General features: G+C 43.0%; 1 protein-coding gene across 9 annotated transcripts in view; it reads left to right on the top strand.

Moving 5' to 3' along the window:
* The window catches only part of PSD3 (pleckstrin and Sec7 domain containing 3), a 412,571-nt gene that overhangs the window by 380,805 nt on the left and 9,709 nt on the right, over nucleotides 1–22,057 (top strand). For all 9 annotated transcript variants that reach the window (XM_084879789.1, XM_084879791.1, XM_084879795.1 and 6 more), the window contains one exon: nucleotides 9,181–9,324. In XM_084879789.1, the coding sequence (XP_084735915.1) occupies nucleotides 9,181–9,324 (144 nt within the window). The remainder of the gene's footprint in view (nucleotides 1–9,180; nucleotides 9,325–22,057) is intronic.

Below are 22,057 nucleotides of genomic sequence, written 5' to 3' on the forward strand. Positions count from 1 at the left end.
GAGGGAAGTAAGGCCAGGTGATGGAAGGCCTTATGGGTCATGTGAGGGATTCGGATGCTTCACTAGTTCCCCAGCATCCTCGGGATAACAGTGTGAAAGCAGCAAAGCAATGTGATTAAAAATCATTCTTGTTGCAATAGGAAAGATTTATTAGAGAAGGAAATTTCTAGAAGCAGAAAGGCAATTTTATACTTTTTAAAAATATTTATTTTGGAGAGAGAGAAATTCACTTGGGGTTCCATTTATATATGCATTCATTGGTTGATTCTTGCATGTGCTCTGGCCGGGACCCACGCACAACCTTGGGATTTGGAATGACACTCTAAGCAACTGAACACCCAGCCAGGGCAGAAGGCTACTTTAAAGGCACTTTCGGTAATGCAGAGGGAACGTAACTGAGTTAGTTGTAGAAGAGATGGATGGAAGTGGAAGTAGGTGAGAGCTCCCCAGGGCACGGGATGGGTCATCCTGTGGCTCGGTGAAATGCAGGATTCAGGGCCACCACCTGGGCTTGAGCAGCTGGGGAGGTGGAGTCTGACCTGGCCTTTGGCACCACGGTGCCTCCCGGTTCCCTCCTGTTGCTTCTTGCCTGGGTCCTTTCCTCCTTCTAACTGCAAACATTGTAGTGCCTGGTGCTCAGAAGCAGATCAGACAGACACACAGCAATGTTTTTGTTTGTTGAAAACAAAACAACAACAAAACAGGGAGGATGTTGTGCCAAGAAAAGGAAGAAGAAAAGTCAAGTAAAAACAGGAGAGAAATGTCTCCTGTGATGTGGGGGGTGGTCGTTGGGTCCGCTGGTGAGAGCAGAATGGAGTGATGAGAGAAGAAGCCATGTTGGTCTTTGCAGAAGAAATGAAAGGCAGTAAGGAAGTGGAGGAAGGGCCAAGTCTCACCCTATGTTTATTAAAAAAAAACAGACTGGCAGCAAGAAGAGGGGAGACATGGTTTCAGGAAAGGTTCTTTTGTTTTTGTAAATTCATAATTATTACTAACTTGAATTGGATGCTTGCTCACCATGTAAGCCATTGCTAGCATGATGCAGTGCATAGACTGCCCAGAAAGCTGGTAAGGATAGAAAGGACGAAGCCAGCTCACTTTACACGGCAGAATGGCATTTAATTTTCAAGGATAATAAACACTCTTAAAGTAAAAGGAAGGCGTTACCTCTTATTGATGACCAGAGAATATGTTGACAGATTTCTCCATCTACCCAAATGAGATCTGACTCTTAAAGTAAATGCAGTTCCTCACTCTATTTTTATATTTAACATAATGTTCACATAATTGTACTTAATACAAACAATAAAACACATTACATAAGGTCAGAAGAGGAAAGACAATTGAACCACTAGAGGGGAAAAATACCGTCAGAAATGGAGTTCTATTAATTTCTTTAGGGATTTCCCAGTGGTTGTGTTTCAACAGATTGTCTTTCTCACAATTACTCCTATGAAAGATTCATGGTAAAAAGGGAGCTGAAGTGAAGGAGGAACATTAATAAGCATAGAGCAACATCCGAGTTTTTCCTTGTTCTTTCCTCACTACAGAATCTGCATTTCTATTTACTATCTACTTTGAAAAATGTGCTATTGCCCTGTGGGCTATATATTAGTAAGTCACTTAGTACTTGTACATGAAATTGAATGTGTTCATCTGCTTGTCTACTTTTACTGTGAGACCAGGCAGGCAAGCACCTTTATCGAGACAGAATCTCTAACTTAAATAAATCTTATGTACTGTGACCACAATGATGAATTCAAGATTTTAAATAGAAAAGCAATAACCAAAAAGCAGTATCCTCCTGTGTTACGTCAGACAAGATAACCAAGCCCTTTCAAGAATTTAATTACTTTGTAAAATAATAACTTGCTTGCCTTCCCTGCACATAAATCACCAAACCTTTGCGGGCCTCATTTTTCCCTCTGGAGAACACGGAGATCATTCTAGAATGGTTTTAAGGTTCTATCGTTAGCTCTGTTGTTTCATTTTAATTTTTTTTACCCATGTCATCGTGTTTATTTACTAAATGAAAAAAAAAATGTTTTACCTTTGAGAGCAAAAGGGAAATTTAGAAACCAATGTGTAAAGCCTCCCAGTGATCCAGGACAGGTTAGAAGGAGGGAAGAAGCGGGTCACATATAGCCCGATGCGGGCGTTTGGGCCTCCCTCCACTGCAGTGGCCTTTGCTGGGGTCGTCCCGCACCTTCAGTGAATCCCAGGATGTGTCCGGACGCCCCTGAGTTAGTCCTTCAGGGCCTCGCACAGGGTCCTCACCTGCAGCCCCGGCATTCTCAGCCTCGGCTCTGCTGACAGTTTGGCCTCAGGGGTTCTCTGTTGCAGAGTGACTTGTGGGATGTTTAGCAATATCCCAGCCTCTTCCCACTGGTGCCAGTATCTCCCCGGAGCTGTGAAATCCAAAAACATTTTCAGACATTGCCACATGTCCTGGGGGGTCAACATCCAGCCCCTGCCACAGAGAGCCACTGCTTCAGCCTAGCCATCTTCCCTTTCTCCATACGCCCCAGCCTGGCTGTGACTCCCCTAGGTGCCAGCACACTGGGATGATTTCAATGTACAAAATACACGCACAGCACTGTGAGTGCCCTGCTGGATAAAAGGTAAACAGTATTAGGGAAAAACTAAACATTCAATTAAAAGGTTACTTGGTGCTTTTACAGGTACATTGTTCATCACCCTGTCATCTGCGAGCTTTTCTTTCATTTATTCTTGTCTTCCATCCAGAACATGTTAGCCTTCATTGTTAAAGCTGGCGATTGTCAGTGCAGGGTGGTTCTTCTGAGCAGCTGCGCTGTGTGGGAGGGTCACCTTCTTCTGCTGTTTTCCGTGGCAGCGCTGCCAGAGCACTTCTCCTGGGGTGGGTGGAGGGCCCAGTTTGGAAGTGTAAGTCTCGTTTCTCCTGCTGGTGTAACACTCTAGACAGGACAGCCCTATCAGGACCAAGTAGTTTACAGTCAGTCCTATCAGGACCAAGTACTCATTTGCAGACTTGAGTGTGCACAGGGTTGATATAAGTAGGTCTTTGCACCTACCCACCAGAATCTTAAAAGTTTCTACAGAGACCTTCACTGGGCTCCATTGCGTGTGCCATGCAGATGGTCTCAGCAACACCTACTCTCGCAAGGCTATGTCTGTCGGTTTCTAGTGTGTGGAAGGTAAGGGGAAAGCACATTCCAGGGATAGAAGAGGGGGTGAGGAGCCTCTGATTGCCTGGGTCCAGCTCCAAGGTCAGCAGAGGTCACAGCCTCTTGAGGTCCTGCTCTCACAGGCAGACGGGTGGGATTTCAATAGAGGAAGTCATTCTGGGAGTCATGTCCCTCATTGGCCAGAACACCCTCTTCCTGGACCATTCCATCCCACACTCTCAGTCACAGATCTCATAGCCTACCCACTTCCCTTAATTCAGACTTTGTCATCTTTTATCTAGATCAGTGGTCTTACGACTTTTTAAATCATTCACCTTATCGGTACTAAGTATTTGAGTAGACAGATATCCCACAGTACATATGCAATTCTTTATAGAAAATGTATTGCATGTCCTACTATCAGTATAGCATGAAAAAAATGCTCAACCTCATTAGTCATTAAGGAAATAAAGTGGAAGTCAAAACCACTTATTAGGGGTGGCTATGACTGTTTTAAATCTTTTTATTTACAAAAGGAAAATAATGTGTTGGCATGGATATGGAGAAATTAGAACTCTCATGCATTGCTGGTTGGGGTGTAAAATGAAGCAGCTACTTTGGAAAACAGTTTGGTGGTTCCGCAAATGATTAAACATAGAGTTAGCATGTGACCCAGCAGTTTCACTCCCACTTAGAAATCAAGAGAATAAAAACATACACCCACACAAAACTCGTACACAAATGTTCCTGGCAGCGTTATTCATAACAGCCAAAGGTGGGAATGGCCATCCGCTGATAAATGGATGAATAAAATGGGATCTACCCTACAATATGGAGGGACCGTGAAAACATTTTGCCAAGTGAAAGAAGCTGGTTGCAAAAGACATACTGAGATTCCATTCAAAAAGAGCCTCTTTTAGGGAAACTAAAGTGCCATAAAATTAAATCGAGGTGATATTTGCATAACCCTGCAAAGATGCTAAAAGCAGTAAACTGGATGGCACTGAATCATGTCTCAACGCTGATTTTTAAAATTCTTTCCCCAGGATTTTTTTGCCTCGGATGCACACACCCACTCTGGAAAACTCTGGCAGCTAGTCCTGTAGCCACTTGAGTTCTCTCTTACTCTAATCTTGCTTCCCTCCATCCTCCTCAGTTCTGGCTAAAATAAGTTTCGTATTATGTCACTTACCCTTCCCTGGCTCACTATGTCAACAAGATGCAGCCCAAACTCTGTCATGGCCTTGGGTCATGACTTCAGTTCTCCAAAATAAATTTGATATTCATTTCTCAGAGGTCTTTTCTAATGTATATTAAATATTCAATAAAACAATTAAATATATTGAAATTAGGCAAAAGCTCACTAAACCCTGTTCAACTGCAGGGGTGAGGAACGTCGGCCTGAGGGCAGTATAAGGCCCTGGGTGTCATTTGGTCTGGCCCTGCAAAGGCATTAGGGGTGAGTTAATTAAACGTTTGACCAAATACAAAAGGCTAATTTTTAAGTTGATAATTTTGTATGGCCCGTGAGGGATGCCATAAATATATAAATGCCGTTGGCAGAAAAAAGGTTCCCCACCTCTGGTTTAAGGTCTTTAAAACTGTTTTAAACATGAAACGATGAAACAGAATCTTTTTGCTGGTACTTTTGCAATAGCCCCCTTCAAACTGACTCAGAGGCCGATGTTCTTTATTCTAAATTCCATCCAGCGGGGGTTTGAGGGGCTGCAGTGCTTAGCGATTTGGCTGGTAAACTGCCTAGCAGACTCAGGCATGTCATTACCTCTGAATCATCTGCCTGCTCTAAACCAGCCGAGGCGACAGTGTGAGCCCTCCTGCCTTTTCCTTCCCCTTTTAAAAATGCTCCGTTTATTCAGCCACTGTGGACTGAGGGCCTACACATTGGTACCATCTTAGGTACACGGGCGTTATCAACGTAGCTAAGGCAGGAAACGGGATTCTCAGCTACCAAGGCATGTGTTCATGTTAGGCAGGTAGTTTCTGTAAGCCAAAAACAGTGCTGCATATTCTGTCCCTGCCCAGCAGCGGACTAGACACTGGAGGATTTGAGAGAGGGATCTGAGAAACGTAACCTTTCCTGCCTTTAAAGAGCTGTACTCCCTGAAGGAAATAAGATTCACACATAAATCAGAGACTGGTTTGCAGTGCGCATGTGGTACACGCATGAAGTGCTGTAGCAAGGAGGAGCATGAGATCTGGAGGAGCGCTGTTCTTGAGTGGACTCGGAGAAAGGACCTTTGTACAGCCCGCGTGTGTGAGGACATATATAATACTTTCAACAATAAAGATTTTAAAAAATATTTACACAGAGGCTAAAATAAAAACCACAGAGAATTTTGTAAATTCTTTTAACAAGTTATATAAAATCTCATTTGAAAAGAGAGCTGGTATTTGGATTCTAATCATTTTATTAACCAAAAAATAAATAATTCATTTTCTTAAAATAAATGATAAATCACTCTGCTTTACAAATCTGGACCCAATAGAAACATGGGTCCGATATTTCAGCAGCCAGTCCTCCGAAGAGGAAACCCAGGAAACATGGAACCGTGTGCTTCCTCCCTGTGATCAGGGAAATGCAAATTCAGGCTATAATGGCTAATCATTTCATACTCAGGAAATTAGCAAAAATTGTGCAGGTGTGATATACAATGTTGGCAAGAATGTAGAGCAGTGGGACTTTCAAACTTCCTATGGAAATGGAAACCAGTGGGGACACTTGGAACACAGGTTAGGGTCATTTTAAAGATGTGCATATTCTGAACCCCAGAAGTGCCACCTCTTGGTGATGACATTACAGGAAAATCTTTGCTTCTATTCATTAGGCAACATGTTTAATATACTATCACTTATAATAGCCTCAGGAAACCGGAAAACAATCTAAATATCCTTCAGTGAAATTGTAGTTTGTCCTACAGTGGAATACTATACAGTGGATAAAAGGAGGGAAGTAAAACTTATATGTGAACAAATTTCAAAAACATGTCAATGAAAAAAACAAGTTAAAAAATGAAGCTTATTAAATACAAAAACCTAAAGAACATATTCTCTATTTTTATGGTATAAGACTAGCATAGAAAAGGAATAAGGTGAGTAGATAAATACAGGACGTTTCAATTATTTTTATAATTTATTTGTTAAACTGGGTGTTAGATACGTGAGTGCTCTTCATATGTCATTCAATGTGACTTTTTTATACCTGAGACATTTTATTAAACAAAAAATAACTCACTTTTTTCTTTTTCAAAATGGTCTAGTCACCAAATACCTTTTGCCAATAATTCTATTAAATAATTTATATGTCACAGTAAATATACTAAGGAAAATTACTTTGAAAAAAGATAGCTCTTAATGCATCCTTCTTAGTCATCTCTGGCTGCCAGAACAAAGTACCACAGACAGGGAGACTTAAATGACAGAATTTAATTTTGGTCACAGTCCCCCATCAAGGTGCCAACAGGGTGTGGTAAGGGAGCTCCCTGTGGGCTGCAGTCGCCCCTTTGTTCTGTGTCCTCACGTAGCCTTTTTTGGTGCCTGGGCGTAGAGAGTGTGCTGTTGGTGGTGTCTGTTCTTACACGGACACTAGTTCTATTGCATCAGAGCCCTGCTCTTATGACCTCAACTACCTGAATTAGTTCCTCAGAAGCCCCATCTACAGATACAGCCACACTGGGCTTCAACATATGAATCTTGGAGGAACACAAACCTTCAGTCCATTACATAGTCTGTATTCTCTTTGGAGAAAGATGAATGAGAAGTTGTAAATAAAAGCTACCTGAAACATTTTTCAGTTGCGTCCTGTATTATTAGTGTACAAATGACAGGGTTGGAGATATAGACCCCTTACTAATATCTCAAAATAGCGGCCCCACCCCATTCTTTCTGGAACTTATCTAGGTGTTTTGTTTGGGTTAGTTGGTATTTATAATAAAAATAAGTCTTATCATCTTTGAATCACTCTGCTATTCCTGCCACCACTGTTCATTTTCTAATCATGTTCTCTGCTTTTTATTTTTTACTAGGGGCCCAGTACACTAAATTTGTGCACTGGGGAGGGGTCCCTCTGCCCACCCTGCCCCCTCTCACATACTGGGAATCTTCAGGAGATGTCCTACTAATGGCTTAGTCTAAGCCGCAGTCTGGCCTCCCTTTGCGGGCGGTGACTGGGCTGATCACAGCAAGGTGCCAGCCCCATCTCCTTGCTGCTGCAGCCACTGCCAGTCACTGCAGCTGCCAAGGTGTTTTTTCAACAACACAAACTCCAGTCCCTTCACCATGAAAAAATGACAACTTTCTTTAGGCATTTTCAAGATGTCTTTCATAGGATATGACATTTCTTTCTTTATTTTTCTTTTTATCCTCACCTGAGGATATGTTTCCATTGATTTTTTTTCTCCTTCTCTCCGATCATAGATCCAGCCTCTGCCCAAGCCTAAAGCCTCCCCAACCAGGCTTTAGGCTTGGGAAGGGGCCCCCCCAGCCCCCTGGTCACAGGCTCGGGCCCCCCATCCCAGTCCCTACAATGGCTGGCTGGGAGTGACCTGGGTGCTGAGGAGGTTCCTGGGACCCAGGTATGTATGCAAATTAACTTCCATCTTTGTTAGGTTAATTTGCATACTCACTCTGATTGGCTGTGGGCGTAGCTGAGATATGGTCAATGTACATGTTTCTCTATTATTAGGTAGCATGTTTTAATATATTTTTATTTCAGAGAGGAGAGAGAAATAGAAATATCAATGATGAGAGAGAATCATTGATTGGCTGCCTCCTGTATGCCCTCCTCTAGGGATTGAGCCTGAAACCCCACATGTGCTCTGATCAGGAATCAAACCATGACCTCCTGGTTCATAGGTTGACACTCAACCACTGAGCCACACCAGCGGGACATTCTCTGCTTTTTAAAATGCTTCATTGTTCTCTTCTATTTTTATGGTTTTTAACTTGGATTTTTTCCCCCTTGTTTGGCGTTTAGAAGGTGCATGATAACAAATCCTGAAGACATTATACATGACTCATAATTTCTTAATATCTTTTTAAATTTACAATGATGCTATATATTGAATAATTTTAATTAGTGTCAATAATTATTCCTTTTTGGCAGTCTTTTTAATTATTCTACTCATCTAGAATAAAATGTTTATATTTTGAAATTATGTTTAATCAGCTCCCTCTCATTTGCTTTCATCCCTTTCTTACTGTAATGTGAAATTTATACTCAACAAGAATTTGGAATAGTAAACAAAGCAATCGTGCAGTTATAGGAATGCAAGAGAATTCCGATCTATTTGTTTTATTTTTTTAAATGCTGCTAAAGGGTTTGATAGTGTCTCTTGTTAGGTAGCTTATTGCTAAGGTGATATAAATGGTCCCCCTAGAATGGAAAGTCTTTGACATAGTATCAGTCATGTTGCATTGTCACATGATGCCTGCAATAGCATTGTTCAGGCAGCAACCATTCTATAGGTACATTTTAATTGAGTATTTTGGATCAATAAAATTGAAGGACATCAGAACATGTACTGCTTTGGAGAGAAAAGGCCTAGATTGCGGCATTTTTTAGAATATCATCTGGTAGCTCTCACAGAGTTATTTCGTAGTGGCTTTGCTCATTTCGGATAGGTTTCTCCGTCACTGACAGGTGGAGAAACCAGCAGCATTGCTGAGTGGCCTGCAATGGAGAAGCCACACTGCGTGGCCCTCGGGTCAGGCGCCTACCTGCTTGGCGGTGCTTTGCGTGTTGGGGTATTGCAGGAGGCAGTGTGTCAGCTCTGTGACAGTTACACCGATAAAGGCTCTGAAAGCCTTTTGTCCTGTGACAGGGGCTGGGGAGAGAGGCCGGCCTCAGTTGCCATTTTGGCAAAGGTACCTGGGAACCGGCCTCTGGCTTGAGAGAGGCGGTAAGATGCTGCAGCTGAGGCTCACGGGACGGTTTCAGTGAATTAAAGTCATTCATCAGAAGGGATTTCTTTACTGATTTATGTTCAGACATTAAATGGCTTCCTATTTCCTGCAGGAGGAACAGCTGAAGTCACACGAGAGCAAGCTGAAGCAGATTACCACCGAGCTGGCCGAGCACCGCTCGTACCCCCCGGACAAGAAGGTGAAGGCCAAGGAGATAGATGAGTACAAGCTGAAAGATCACTACCTGGAGTTTGAGGTGTGTGGGCCCCGAGTGTAATAAAAGCCTGTGCCTCAGCTGTTTTAGGATTTTTTCCACGAGGCGTTGTTTTTCACAGTGACTGTAACTGGGACGTGTGCCTCAGGCATGGTCTAGGTCTCATGGCTCTTGTGTTTATGATTCTATTTAAGCATCAAACAAATATCAAGGATAACTGTCAGTCTGTGTCTGGTTGGAAGGGCCTGCTGTGAGGAGAGACCGCAGCAGTAGATGGGCATGCTGGGGTGGGCGGCTGCTCTCTATGTCTCTGTGTTTTTCAAGAGAGTTGAGTCCAAAGAAAGCACAGTAGGGAAACTGAGATACAGGGTGGCATGGAGCGTCGGCTCTCTCCTGCCATCAGGCAGCACCAGTGCTCTTCCTCCCCCACTCAGTGCCCTTCAGACGGAGACTGGCAATGTGGCACATCCCTGCACATCCACGTGCTATAGGCAGGTGGTTATTAAAAAGATTGGGAGGGTGGGACATTTAAAAACCAGTTGAAAGCAGTATATACAGTAAATGTTACCTGCGGCTAAAGTTTCTCTCAAATTAGCCAGTGCCAGGTTGTACAGAATCAACCTTTCGCTCTCCTTTCAGCTGCAACTTTTCAACATTCAATGTCTTCCCCCCACACACACTATTTTTTTTTCTGTTGGGTGTGCTGAATCTATCTTTAGCTACTCATTTTCACTGTAGTTCTAGTTGACTTTATTTCCCATCATTCATCTCCATTTCCAGCCTTTTCCTCCTTGGGCTTAGAACTGAGACTCACCTGACATCCTCCTCCGGGCCCTTGCAGTCCCCCAGACCTAATCGGGACCAGGTCCAGCTGCATCCGCAGCATCTTACGTGTCATTTCCTCGCCGTTGCTGGTGTGCATCCTCCACTCAAGTCCTAGGTCATTCAACTCGCACCTGAACCTGGCCGCTGTGCCTAACTGTCTCTCTGCAGCTCGTCCTATATACACCTGATGGTTTGTTTGTCTCCTGAGGCTCAACCCACATGACGGCATTCCTCTGTCAACAGCTACGCTCGATTTTTCTCCTAGATCTCCCCCCATCATTTGCCTTCTCAATATAGTCTCAGTCCTTTTTGTTTTTAATTTATCTTTCAATTACAGTTGACAAGCAGTATTATATTAGTCTCAGGTGTGCAACATGGTGGTTAGACATTGACATAAATTACAAAGTGATCACCCCAATAAGTCTACTACCCATCTGGCATCATACATAGTTATTACAATATTATTTACTACTAGAGGCCTGGTGCATGAAAATTCTTGCACTCTGGGGGGTGGGGGGGGAAAGGGAGGGGAGTCTCTCAGCCCAGCCTGCATGCTCTCATAATCCACAACCCCTCGGGTAGGGTCCAGTCCCATCGCAGCATGGCTCTGGTTCCCCGGAGCCTGTGGGCAGGGGTAGGTACCCAGAGGCCAGTGCAATGGCAGCATGGCTTCGTTCCCACAGCTCCCTCCCACCATTGCGCCGTGGGCAGCTGGGGCCCACATCTCCCTCCCACCGCTGAGTGGTGGGACCTACGACTGACTCCCGCCATGCTGCCGGGACCATAGCCTGGTGTTCGGTCATCTGTCCATTAATTTAGGTCATGATGGACCCTGGCTCTTTATATATTAGGATATTTGCTATGCTGTGCTTTAGATCCCTGTGATTCTTTTTATAACTGGCAATTTGTATTCCTTAATCCCTTCGCCTTTTCTGCCTACTCTCTAGACTCACTCCCATCTGGTAACCATCAGTTTGTTCTTTGTATTTATGAGTTTGTTTCTCTTTTGTTTGCTTTTTTTTTTTTTTTTTTAGAGTCCACATATAAGTGCCATCATACAGCATTTGTCTTTCTCTGATTTATTTCACTTAGCATAATACCCTCCAGGTTCATCCATGTTGTCACAATGGCAAGTTTTCTTTCTTTTTTTTTTCTTTTCTTTTTTATGGCTGAGTAGTAATATTCCACTATCTAAATCACATGTGTCAAACACAAGGCCCGCGGGCCAAATCCAGCCCGCCAGGCCTTGCAATGTGGCCCGCACCGCGCTGTCATCACTGCACTCCGCTGTCAGTTTATGACATTGTCAGTTTATGACTGTTCAGTAAACCATTCGGCCCGCGATTTAGGCTGGATTTTAGATTTTGGCCCCTTCTCTGATTGAGTTCGACACCCCTAATCTAAATGTACCACATCTTCTTTATCCACTTGTTTACTGATGGACACTTAGGTTATTTCACATCTTGGCTGTTGTAAGCAACGCCGCAGTGAACATAGGGAATGCATATGCCTTTTCAAATTAGTGTTTTCTGTTTCTTCAAATTCCCTCCAGGAGGGAATTACTGGGTTGTATGGTAGTTCCATTTTTAATTTTTTGAGGAACCTCCATACTGTTTTCCATAGTGGCTGCCCTTGTACAGTCCCACCAGCAGTGCACTAGGGTTTCCTCTTCTCCACATCCTTGCCAACACTTGTTTATTGATTTCAAAGCCCCAGTCCTTAATCTGAGAGGGTTTGGGCTCCTTCTGTCTTTCCACAACATCCGGTCTTTCCTCAACAGCCTCCATGTCTACCAGTCACATTTCTGCCCGCTCTCTCCAGCACACTCCTGTGCCTTTGTTCATCTACTTCCTTCTTCCCCAAACGCCCTTCCTCTCATCTCCGTTTGAGAAAGTCTCTTCATCTTTCAGATGCAGCCACATCCCTCCTGTGAGAAGCCTGCTCCCAGCTTGCAAGTGGGTTTATTACTCTGTCGTAGTCCCGCCACAGTTGACCTCTGTTCCAGTTATTTATTTCACTGACATCTGTGGTGGGTTCTGTGCCTCCCCTGCCCAGGCCAGTGAGCCTTTCGAGAGCAGGGACTTCTTTGCTCTGTGCTTGCATGTTGAATTGAACAGGATTTCGTGGAAGATTAAAAAGTCTTCTCCTGAGTTATAAAATGTGCCCTTGGAGTCACCGTGGACCCGTGTGCTAGTTTTCTTCATGGCCGGCAAGTCCTTTCAGTAAACGTAAAAGTTTATTCGCACACACTGTTGGAAGCCGTACCAACAAAACACTTGAACAAGTATTTTCTAAAAAGATAAGCAAAATTCTAAGCAGCTCATCTTTCCCTGGGCTTGCTCCTTCCTGGGAAAAGGAGTTCTCAAAAAGCAATCATAGTCTTCACACCTCCAGAATGGCTTTCAGCTCGGAGGCCCTCCTGGTTTCACACATGCTAATTAAATTTCCCAACACCTCCGTCCCTGGCTTCCAGCCCTCCTCACCTTGCCCGGTGCCCTTGACCAAGGCTGAGAGCTGCCCCAGGAGGTGGGGACGGCCACAGACCATGGAAAGGTTGCCACTGTGGAAGCACTTCCTGCTCTGCAATCTGCTCTCTGAGCAGGTAACCCAGCAGGAGCCAGCATTTTCATCTCCTGACCTGAGCTTAGACCACGCTTTGTGGGGACAAGTCTTGCTTTCATCAAAGTGTTGCATTCCAAAGTCCTTGGCTCATTAAATCAGACTCCTGTGCTCGTGTTGGGCACGTTGGCTTGTCTGTCAGGCCGCCTATCCTGTGTACCAGGAGGGAGGGAGGGTACCTCACTTTATAGATGTTACCTGGAAAGGTTTTTGTAAAAGTAATTGCTTTGTAAAACGGCATCGCTATTTTTCACTCATATAAAATAGTCGTGCATCTCGTGGGGGTCCCCTTTGCTATGATGTCAGCCACCAGATTCTGCCCTGTGTGCTGGCTGGTGGAGACCCTTTGCCTGGCATTAAGCACACTGCTGTACAGGCCGCATCCCTGAGCAGCCACTCCCTTCCCTAACCATTTTCTTCCTTTGGTCACTGCTGTGGCTTCCAGAGCATGGGGGAGTGCTCAGGACATGCTATGGAATGGAGGATGGGAACTGAATTACTGTGTGTAACAGATAACATCGCCGGAAGTGGTTCTCTCAAGCTGAGTAGCTCCCCTGACAGCAGGTCTGAGGGCAGGAAGGATGACAGCAGTGCCTGCGGTTCAGGGGAGCCTCCTGGGCAGTGACAGCAGGGGAGCGCTAACCTGTCTGTGGCCCTGTCACCGAGGAAGAGCTCTCGCCCATTCCTGCAGTCAGGGCCACCCTGGGGGTTCAGAGTCGTTCTTATAGTTTTCACGTCTTCATAGGGAAAAGTGCTCTTTTTAGAACATTAAGCTGTTAGTAACACGGGGAGTTGCACCTGACTTTTTGCATTTCAGTTGTTTATTTCCCAAACAGTTCTTCGTGATGGCCAAAGTCACAGCTCTTTCTATGCCTTAGAAATTCTTTAAAAAATAATAATAATAAATTAATAAATTAAAAATAATAATAATAAATTAATTAAACCCTGTCAGTAAAAAAATTAGAAATTATGGTAAATAGGTAGGTTTAAGCTTTATTTTTAAGAATACAAAAATTCTTTAGAGAGCCAGGAGGCTTCTTCTCTTAGACTAGGCCTTTTGTAAAGAGATTCAAAAAGCAACAATGGGCTACAATTGTGTAAATGCATGCCTCGCTCCTTGTTACTGAAGGGGGTTCTTTTGTTTTTGACTGAATTGATTCCCTCAAGTGATGGCTGTTACTTGTTTGGAAGAGTTCACTTGGAACCTAATCTCACTTTTGAAGGAGTTGTTAGGCATCACAAGTCTACACTGCTAGTACACACACCATCATTTCCCAACTTCAAAAAAAATAAAATAAAAATCGCTTCATTTCATTATATAAATGTATTTCTACTTTATCCCTCTCCAATTTCACTTGAAGATGTTTGAATTGATCTCCATGCTTCTGGTGCATTTGGAAATGTATCCAGAAGTGGGCTGGATGGACAGTTTATATGGGAGGCAAAATCTCTGGGAAACGCCTGGGCCCTTAGAGAAACGGCCCCTTTAAAGAAATTCTCGCGATAGCACTGAAGTTTGTCCAGGGATTTGGCAGTGAAGATGGTGTTTACTCCAGGATGTTTTTTATGTAACTTTTAAGATGTTTTCAGTGGCTTTGTTTCAACGGAAGTAGAGTTCACTCCCCTGCTGGTTCAGATGTCCCCTGGCCTACAGGGCTAGAAATCACCTGTGTCCACTCCTGAATTGCGACCTGGAGTAGTATATGCTTATTATGGCTTAAGACAGGACCCACACCAACCACATGGCTAGGAAACTCAATTTTAGGAACAACAAATGTCCATTGTAATGAAACATGTAAATGTCTTAGAGCTGAATATTTTAAATCTAGAAAATCTAGGACATTCTTGAGGCATAAGGCATCTTTTTCTGAATTTCTAATTTTTGGTGGCATGTAAAATGGCATGAATCCTTCTGAAACTGACATACTCGAGAATAAGCACCGTCTGTGCAGCATGATTAGGGAAACTCAAAACAGCTCATCTCTAGAAGTGCACATAACATACACTGCTAGTTGTGAAACCTCCGTTTTATTGTGGGTTGTTTGTTGCTGGGTGGGTGGGTGGTCTGATATATTTATTTTTTTTAACAAATTCTCTGGTTGTGGTCTTAGCCCTGCTTCCCCAGATTGCTCATTTGTTATTTGTCCACCTCAGATGAGTGATTTTCACGCCATGGACCACTTTTCCTCTCACAGGAGCCCTCCAAGGCTTATCTCAGTACAAAGCCAGCTGTCACAAGGCAAATCCGCCTCGGAAACAAAATGATGTCGCTATTAATTTATAAGTGGCTTTGATCATAAAAGCACAGAGATAGCAGCTATTACCCTCTTCCTCCCTGGTGAAAGCAAGGGCAAAATTCCATTAACTTACTTAAAGAAGATTAGAAGCAAGTCTCGGTCTTAGCAGCTGAGTCTAAGCCAGGAAGCCAGTGCCAACCCCTTTATGGAAAAACATCACAAAGTTATTCAATGCCTGGCTCTGAGAAGCTAAGATATTGCAGGTTAATAGAATTCTTGGGGATATTTAAGAATTCTTTTAGTGGGATGCTAAGTAGTATAATTATGAGTCAAAAGCTAGAGACCTAAGATCAGCAGTTGTCCAAGCTCAAGTGCAGTTAGTAATAGAGACATAATTCTTGCAGTGCTATTTGGAATTGCATTTGGTAAGATGTGATGAAAGAGGACTAAGAAGCTCTGAATTTTAATCTGTAAATGCTGACATGTGCTTTTGAAAGGAGGAGAAGCTTAGCAGTAGGACCCTTTGAATTGCATTTTTAATAAATGTTTGAAAAGAACTAGGGCCATACCCCAGAAGACAGAATAAACAACCCATCATGTGACTTGAAATGACCCTGTCCCTAAGTCGCTCCTTATGCCTGGAATGTCTGCTGTGAGGAGGGTCACCACTTCGAGTTAAGGTATTGTCTGCAGGCAAAGGGCAAATACTTGAGTAATAAATTAGTAAAATTGGGAAATGACTCACCTGGGACTTAGGAGGACTTTTTCGTCTTATCCTTGATGTGTTTATTACATGGTTACCCTCTCTGGACCTCAATTGTGGGGTATCAAATTGAGATGGGATTGGGTGAACTAACTTAGAAGGTCCCTTCCAACAATATATGTATTTTTTGAGGAGAGTGACATGTTAACACCAATTAGAATATTAAAGCACCTCCCTCACGCTAAGGGTGTTAAACACAGAAAAAGAATATTTTAGTTTGGGAGATGTCAGGGGATCTAGGCCAACACTACCCAACAGAGATACAATGCAAACCACATGTATACTTTTAAATTTTCTAGTACCTGCAGCTACATTTAAAAACAAAGAAAACCCCCGAAGCCAGTTTGGCTTAGTGGATAGAGCCTGCGGACTGAAAGGCCCCAGGTTCCATTCAGGTCAAGGGCATGTACCTTGGTTGTGGGCACATCCCCAGTAGAGGGTGTGCAAGAGGCAGCTGATCGATGATTCTCTCTCATCGATGTTTCTAACTCTCTATCCTTCTCTCTTCCTCTCTGTAAAAAATCAATAAAACATATTAAAAAACTTTAAGAAAACTGGTAAAACTAATTGTAATATAAGACATTGAAATTTAATACAGTGCATCCAAAATAATATCATTTCAATATGTAATCAGTATAAGATATTAAGATATTTCACACTCACTTTTTCCTACATTGTCCAAATGTAGAGAACACTTTTCACTCATGGCCTGTCTCAGTGCAGACTGGCCACATTTCCCATGCTCCGCAGCCAATGAAGCTAGGGGGCGCTGTATCAGCCGGCCTGTGTGCAGCCTACACAGTCTGCTTAACAGCCAGTCAGCGGTGAAGAGGTCTGGGGGCAGCCTGGGGGCAGGTTCTATGCTTGCTTTAATGGATAGGAGCTGAGCGGATATGATACACCGGTGTTGTGCACCTACAAGGTTGTACAGTGGTTTGTGCTCTGATTTAGCAGCACCTATGCTGTGCCAGCTGTTTAATATTTTGATGATTACTTTTGGGTGGAAATGCAGTAAAGAGGAGTCAAACCTGGAGTGAGTGACATGCTCACTGTAACCTCGTAGCTTCTTCCTCTCAGTAACTTGTGAGATAGGAGGACCTGCATTTCCCTCACCTTACAAGGGCATTCCCGTGTAACCATGAGTAGCCTCCTTCCCAGCCCCTTAGACTGTGTGGTACATGACCCGCCCGCCTGTTAGCTTACTGACCGCTGCTGCCGAATGCTTTCCTGGACTAACTGGAATCGGAACAATGAAAAGGGGTAGCCTTTTTGGTGTGTTGGGGTTTTTATTGTTTGTTTGTTGTTGTTGTTGTTGTTTTCAAGAGTATGCATCTCTCTCTAAACTACATTAGATTTCTTCTTATTGTTTTCTCAAAGAATCTGTATGCTTTGATCTAAGAGTTTTAAAAACTTTGTTTGCTTACCTGATCTGAGATGAAGGCTTTTTGAGGGGAGCAGACTATTGAGGTCCTTTAGAGATTTCTAGTTCAGAATTACTGAGTAGACTCACAATGAAAACTTAAGATGTTTTTAGAAATATTTTCTCTGAAAATACTAGACCAAAAAACATCCTATGCAAGCCAAGCAATGTTTGCTATAAGAACGCCCAGCGCAGCATTCATTGGAAGACTAGAAATTGATTCCCCTGTGTCATATAGACTTTCTGCAGGAGCATTCGACAAGGTGTTTACTTATGTTCCTCCTTGAGTTATGAATTTGGGAGCAAGATACATGGAAAAAGACACAATACTGATCACACACACTAGGAACTATGCAGGGCGCTTTCATAGTAGCTTGCATCCCCAACTTGCTCTGGCCTTTGACAGCATTGTAAATAAAATAGGTAAATCGGGGCTATTTCCTTTCAGTGCCCTATCCCCACCTCGTGGTTCACCATTCCCTCCCAGGGATCAGTAGTGTGTCCTCTTCCATATAGCTGGCTTCCAAGTAGCTCTCCCCAACCTAGAGAATCCCAAAAAGTGTGCAGCTGAATGTGGCCACGTCGCATCATTTGTACATGTGGCACCGGAGGCCCGGAGGGAGGGAAGTCTGGTTGCTCAGGGCCTGACTCCACAGTTGGAAGATCCTTTACCACACAGGATACAATTGCACACAGAAAGGGTAAGATGCTAGCTTATGGGACCTCCTACAGGAAGGGGCATTGGAATTGGGAATGCAGAAGGTGTAAAAGTGCTTTAAACTCAAAAGCAATTAGTACTACATCTTGGGGATGAAATGCCCTGGGAGATCCGTGGGGAAGGCAACTTAGTGCAGAGGTCCTTCAAAGCCTCCTGAAATCCTACTTGACAGATGCCCTCGAAAGACTGCCCGTGTCCCTCCTGCCTGCCATTGACCTTTCTGGAGCTGTGAGTCTGACAGGCAGGCTGCCGGGAAGAAGTTCGGGAACGTGCCTCTGAGGGACGTGTGTAGGACTTTAGAGAATTCCCATGCAATCAGAAGCATAAACAAAGTATAAACTGAAATATGAGGAGCATGACCTGTATAAAAATGTTGTCAAAATGCAGTAAAATTTTGCTTTAGATATGAGGTCCCTAAGGAAAAGTTCGGTGAGAGACAACTTTTATCCCACAAGAGCTCAAGTTAGCCTTTTGTCAGATAAGTACTGTTTCTCTACTCAAATACTCTCTGGGTGTATAGAAACTTAACGTCATATCCCTGTGTTTCAAAGGACTTTTTTCTTTTCCATTTTAATGAATAGCAAATTTTTTAATGCCATTAATCCAATCGGTGATTTTTTTAAAGATAGTTTTATACTAGGCTGTTATCAAAACCCTCCCACTGGGTGGGCCCTTGGGAACTGGGGTGACCGGAGCCCCCAGTTGGTGGGTCTGAACTAGACAATTCATTTCTTGAAGTTTCCACCCAGAAAACAAAATGCGTATCTTTCCTAAGTGAGCTTGTGGACTTTTAAATTCAGAATTCAGGTTTCCTTTTTTTAAAGAAAAATATCTGGGTACTGAAGCAGACTGGCTTTATCGAAAGGATTTTGAGAGCTAGAGAAACAAAGAAAAGAATGAGAGGTAGCAGTGTTAAAAATTACTTCTTGAATCAGGAAGACTGTCCTTAACAGCCCACGTGCTATTCTCAGGTGGACCCTGCAGAGGGCAGTAGCAGGACCAGGGATGGGGGAGGGCCATCCATGGCCTTTGAGCTCTGCTTTCTCTCTGGGGCGGTGGATTGGCCTGAGTTATCCTCTGGCAAACATTGGGTGCCATAGGGACAGGGGCAGGGGCAACAGAATGGACACACTGACGCTCTCAAACAGTGGTTCTCAACTTTTCTAATGCTGTGACCCTTTAATCCAGTTCCTCATGTTGTGGTGACCCCCAACCATAAAATTATTTTCATTGCTACTTCATAACTATACTTTTGCTACTATTATGAATCGTAATGTAAATATCTGATATGCAGGATGTCTTAGGTGACCCCTGTGAAAGGGTCGTTCGACCCCCAAAAGGGTCGTGACCCACAGGTTGAGAACCGCTGCTCTCAAAACATTTCCTACAAACCCAGTCCTTTTTGTCTGGATCACAGCTTTTTGATATCTTCTGTTTGTATTATTATAAGAAGTGAGTTTTTTTATTTAAAGGTGTTTTTTTTTAATTGAAATCACAAATTTTATTTAGAGAGCAATAGAGCCAAAAGATAGAGTGAAACAAAGGCATTGAATCCACACTTCCTAAGGTTTTCCAAAAAGCCACAAATACAAAGCAGGCGAACCAAAAATGTGTGTATTTGCCGTATTTAGGCAGTGGGTTACCTTTGCATGCTGAAGTCTGATATGGAAGTAGGAGGGAAAATAGGGGGGGGGGGGAGGAACTTTACTTTTTTTAGTTAAGAATTTATAGGAAACTGTTTTTTGAATGTAATTATTTTCCTAAGTTCGCAGGTAGTGATCAAGGAGAAAGTCTATGCAAATCAATTCTGCCATCATCCCCCATAGAATGCAAAACAGGCTTTATTTAAATAAGCAGTTACTTCAGTTGGTCCGAAGGTTGTGGGTTATTGTTAAGCTAAATAAGCAGTTACTTCAAGAGCTCCTTCTTGGGTTTTGTTTGTTTTTTGTGGGGTTTTTTTTTTTTTTTGCCTTTTATTTTTATTTTTTTGTTTTGTTTCTTTGTTATTCAGCACAGAGATCTAGGAGCAAGAGATGTTTTGCTATGTACATGACATTGTTCATTTCTTCCCATTTCATTCTAAGATGGCCTTTCCCCTGCCCTGGAGAGAAAGGAAAATGTCAGGAGAAATGTATTCAGGATGAGACTGGGGAGCTGTGAGGTCTGAATGCAGATGACAGCAGTGTGTTACAAGTGGCAGCTCCCCTTTATTTTCATTCAGGTGGTTACTGTCGTATTCATAGCAGAGGTCAAAAGGAGATAGCATTCCATCAAATCAAATAAAAAATAGTATGCAGGGCTCAAGAGAAAAGAAACTGCTCAGTCGGGTGCATGTACATTTATGTGTGGATATGATTAAATTTCTTTTCAAATAGCATCATTAGGTGTGATTTTTTTTTTTTAAGCAGACAATTAACATTCAACCTAAGCAGCAGCTTGCTTGGCCTTGATCGCGGTATGTTTTATTCCTCCCTAGTTAGCTACGCTACAAGTGGCCAGGGATATATTTTTCTACGTACCTGAGAAGTATTTTTACAATTGAAGACCAACTTAATAAATTAATATAGCAACAATTGTAAGGAGGTTACAGTGGGGAGAAAGACTTTATCTTGATAAAGAAGCCATTAAACACTGGAGTTGTCTTTGGCTCTTGGTCACAGAAGGCCTCATGAAAAGAGCAAACCTTCAGAAGGAAATTAAGGCAGAGAGTTTTGCTGAGAGGACAAAATCACAAAAACAATATTCAGATGCTTATCTGCAGAGCGTAGCTGCTGGACTGGGATTTGGTAAAAGCCCACCTCGGGGGTTTTTTCTGATAGTGGAATTGGATCGGGCCGTCATCCTGTTAGAAATCTATGCACACTGTTGGAGAATTCCTGAAGAAGGTGCTGAGCATAGAGCTCTGACATTTTTAAGAATTGATCTGAAAACGAATCAGCAAGAGACTAAGACAGAATCTTTAATAACCTAACCAAAGGCAGCAAACTGTCCCTGAGGCACGTCTTATTCTCAAGCCCTCTGTGCCCTTCCTAATGAAGAACACACACTTGAAAGGGCTCCATAATGAAGACTAACGATTTAGGAAAGCGAGTCGATGCCGTCCTCATTAGTTAGCGCAGTGCCCGAACCCGGCCACCTGGCCCCTAGCTAGTCCTTTCACCGCCACAGCATCACACAGACTCTCTTTTTATAACCCATCGCATTTTTAATCTTATCCGGAGCTGTGCTAATTCTTGCATAGTGTGATTTCTCTGTGGCAGGAAGCTATATTTATTAAAACATTCAGGTGTTTTCTTCTTACCTTTCCACCTTCTGGTTATGCATAATATTGTCAGAAAAGAATACAAAACTTTAATGTTATTGTTTTCTTGTTAGTGTCAGCAGCAGGTTCCTTTCTGTGTTAATACCAATAAGGCTGCTACTCTCCAACCCAGGGAGCCTAGAACCTTAGGTTAGTGCTGAAGTATTTACTGTACTTCTGGTACATTGATGTAAATTACATGTAAGAATGATCAGGCCAAGGAATTAAGCTATGAATAACCATTGACATCAAAAAAAAAAAAAAAACACCAAACTTTTACTTAATATGTATGTTAATTTATAATAATAGAAAATCCATCTTTTAAAAATTTTACTATAAGATTAATATAAAGTGAATGACAGACAAAAAAAAAAAAAAGAATAACCATTGACAGATTTTCCTCTCTGTAATGAATGCTTTGCTAGAAGGTTAAATTTAGAGGCTGCACTTCAAGTATGAATGACATCTAGTTACTGTCCAAATGAAGATCCAACATGGCCCATATGCAGTGGTCCAGTTTCTCTGCTTTTAAGCTGAACGTGGAAAATAATATTTGGTTTTTATTTACTGCTACCTAAGAGATACTCAGAACACATCTATCTGTTTTGTTAACCTCAAAAGCCTGGCATAAACTACTTTTCTTTCCGTGTGGAGAGAGCCCAGTCTTAAGCACAGCAGCCTGCCCCTCACTTGGTGCAGCAGTGCTGGGTTGGCCGTGCACAGCGTCTGGACAGTCACGGTCAGGTGCATGTGGACGTGGGGGATACAGACAAGCCTTTGCTGAGCGGTGGCTCATGAGCCTCAGTGCTGCCTCCCAGGGTCAGGCTGCGGTGAATTTGTTGGAAACATGGGAATGGTGGTACACTGAAGATTACGTGTCCCCAGAGATTAC

The sequence above is a fragment of the Pipistrellus hanaki genome (genome assembly GCF_964339955.1).
Source record: "Pipistrellus hanaki genome assembly, chromosome: 3".
Classification (NCBI taxonomy): domain Eukaryota; kingdom Metazoa; phylum Chordata; class Mammalia; order Chiroptera; family Vespertilionidae; genus Pipistrellus; species Pipistrellus hanaki.